This window comes from Polistes canadensis, unplaced genomic scaffold (genome assembly GCF_001313835.1).
Source record: "Polistes canadensis isolate GaletaPanama2010 unplaced genomic scaffold, ASM131383v1 scaffold_118, whole genome shotgun sequence".
Lineage (NCBI taxonomy): Eukaryota > Metazoa > Arthropoda > Insecta > Hymenoptera > Vespidae > Polistes > Polistes canadensis.
This window is the reverse complement of record NW_014569665.1, coordinates 37,270-40,044: the sequence shown is the minus strand read 5'-3', so window position 1 is coordinate 40,044 and position 2,775 is coordinate 37,270. Positions and strand designations below refer to the sequence as shown.

General features: G+C 26.2%; 1 protein-coding gene across 2 annotated transcripts; it reads left to right on the top strand.

Moving 5' to 3' along the window:
* The first annotated feature begins 219 nt into the window (after positions 1-219).
* LOC106787878 (transforming growth factor beta regulator 1) lies at positions 220-2,148 on the top strand. 2 transcript variants are annotated; one of them, XM_014750611.1, is made up of 6 exons: positions 220-602; positions 746-863; positions 921-974; positions 1,048-1,324; positions 1,409-1,628; positions 1,708-2,148. In XM_014750611.1, the coding sequence occupies exons 1-6, from the start codon at positions 483-485 to the stop codon at positions 1,879-1,881; spliced, it is 963 nt and encodes a 320-aa protein (XP_014606097.1). In that variant the 5' UTR covers positions 220-482; the 3' UTR covers positions 1,882-2,148. The 2 variants fall into 2 exon arrangements, with proteins under 2 accessions (XP_014606097.1, XP_014606096.1); XM_014750610.1 differs by having other exon boundaries at positions 746-974.
* Positions 2,149-2,775: the final 627 nt, after the last annotated feature.

Genomic DNA, 2,775 nt, shown 5'->3' with positions numbered 1-2,775 from the left:
AAATTTAAAAAGATGATGTTAGATAGAAAAATGATGTTAATTTTTTCTTAAATATCACGAGTCTATTGTTTAAATTTTCTTTTATTAAATCTGTTGTTAGAATCGCATAACGCATTCAAATGAATGAAAATCGCGCCATTGATTCAAACGATCATCTTTTAAGGCCAATGCGCAAGAAGCCTTCTCATTGGTTGATATTTGTGCACGTTCAGCCAATCTCAACGAATAAATAAAAAATAATATAATCGATTATAGTATATATCACGGAAATATTTTAATAATTATTTCATATCTTTATCGAAATAATTTTTTAATAAATTTAGATATAAAAATATTCTATTTTATTTTGTTCACTATATTTCGAATGATTGCAATTAAATAAGGGTTTAGTATCGTTCACAGAATCTAACCTATAATTTGTCAAAACAAACAAATTTATTTGCTTCAATTGATTATTGTTAAATTATTTTAATATATTTAAAATGTCTCAAGTTTATGACAATTATTACAATGACTATCATAAAACTACTCAAATACAACAAAATTTGAAGTACAAAAAGAAATATAGAAAATTAAAAAGAATAGTGAAGGATACAGTTTTTGTAAGTTGAGATTCTATTTGTTACATACACATTATGCTTGAAAGATTCTTTCTTTTCTTTTTGTATATATCTATTAGACATAAACGATTATTATTAATTTAATTATTAGTAGAAAAAACATCTATGTTAACTCATGATTATAGGAAAATGCAGCGTTATGCGATCAAGTGGCACAGATGCAGGAAAATCTAATGCTTATGAAAGAAGAGAGACTTTTTCTCCTACGCAAATTATGTCAACAACAAGGAGAAATAGACCCAGGTACAATGATGGCACGATCTCAATCAAATAATCTTAATCTCCCTTCTTTCAATTCAGAATGTTCTACGCCTAAGAAGACGGTAAAGAAGAGAATTTCTATGGATGCATCGGGTATAAGACCATCAATGTAGATTATGATCTTATTATTTCTTTCAATAATGTTAATATAATATTTTATTTACAGAAACTAAAGTCAAGCCTAAACGATATAATAAAACAGCAAGAAGAGCAGTTAATTTAATACCTTTAGATGTAAACGGAAGGCCTATATTTCCTATTTCGTTAGGCGATCTTACAGTATATTCTCTCGGTGAGATTGTTACGGATAGAATTGCATATCATACAGAAGACCTTATTTTTCCAGTTGGATATTGTAGTACAAGAATATATGCTAGTTTACGCGATGTGGGAGCGAAAAGTTTATACACTTGCAAGATTTTAGATGGAGGATTAAAACCTAGGTAACAACTCATATTCATTCTATCTAATATTCTACTCCACAATATAAAAAAGTAACTTATTTAATTGACTTTTGTATTTAATAGATTTGAAATAGTCTCGGACAATGATCTTGACCAAGCACTAGTGGGATCTACTCCGGATGAATGTCATTCAAGATTATTAATAGCCATTAATCCTGCCCTTCGTTCTATAACACCAAGAGGTGCTGATTTCTTTGGTGTTTCTCATCCTACCATTCAAAACCTTATACAAAGTTCTCCAGGAACCCGTAAACTTATAACATATAAACAACAACGTTTTGAAGTATGTAAATTATAATTGTAAGCAAGTGTTAAAATTATATAAGATTTTGATTAAACTTCTTATTTTTAAATTTTTCTAGGTAGGTAAAAATCATGTTATGGAAAGAGGTACTAGTCCTATGATAGAAGAAGAGGTAGATCCAGGATTAGGATTCTCAGCTCTTCATAAACAGTATGCACTATCAAATTCTTACAGAATTAAAGAAGAACCTTCGGAACACGAACTTTTAGCTCTACAAGATTTACTCTCATGAGATTCACTCTCATTCTAAGACAAAACTAATTCATTTTAATCATTCATTTGATAATTCTGTATATTTTTATTTTTTTAAATTTAAACACACAGAATTATAAATATTATTTTCTTGGACAAATATCTTTTTATATTGTGTAACAAAATTTAACTGCATAAAATACTAGAAAGATGTATCATTATATTTAATCTATATAATATTCTATATTGTACATTCTGTATATTCTTATATCTTTGATTCGTAATAAAAATTATTCTCTATCTAAAATAATTATTGCAATTATCAAATGAACTATTATTTAATAATCAAAAATATAAACGTAATTAAATACATATAAAACCGTGCAATAATTGAGATTGTAGAATTGAAAAATATCTTTAAAATTTATGGTACATTGCACAAATATTTTTTATTAAACTGTTGTGTGCACCTTCAGAAATGCATATATATATATATAGATATATTTTAAACAGTAACAGTTATTTATGGGATTTATGAAAATCAAAACGAGTAGATGATAAATCCAACGATGATCACCTGTAACAAAAAGAAAACTATATTAATCATACAATCAAGTGATATTATAGCCTAACATACAAATCGTCCAATTCGCAGATGCACTTTTCAACTGAGTTTTTTATTTATTTTTATCAAATCTCTATTTACCGTTGTAATGAAATTAAATTTAAACGCGTGATTTTACATTTACATAAAATATATAAAAATAAAGAAATAGGAAAAGTACAAATATTAAATTACTACAAAAAATAATATCTATGAATTATTATGAAATACTTTTAAGATACATTATATAGAACAGAAAAATTGCAAATTTAATAAAATACGATCAAAATGAAAAATTATAAAGACGAAACAAGAAAAAAGAAATTAATG

What these genes read in the sequence shown, in the direction of transcription:
- LOC106787878 (XM_014750610.1), top strand. Translation starts at nt 483, where the DNA reads ATGTCTCAAGTTTATGACAATTATTACAATGACTATCATAAAACTACT. An exon ending in TAGTGAAGGATACAGTTTTT is followed by an intron (nt 603 to 745) that starts GTAAGTTGAGAT and finishes TCATGATTATAG; the next exon opens with GAAAATGCAGCGTTATGCGA. An exon ending in ATAAACAACAACGTTTTGAA is followed by an intron (nt 1,629 to 1,707) that starts GTATGTAAATTA and finishes AAATTTTTCTAG; the next exon opens with GTAGGTAAAAATCATGTTAT.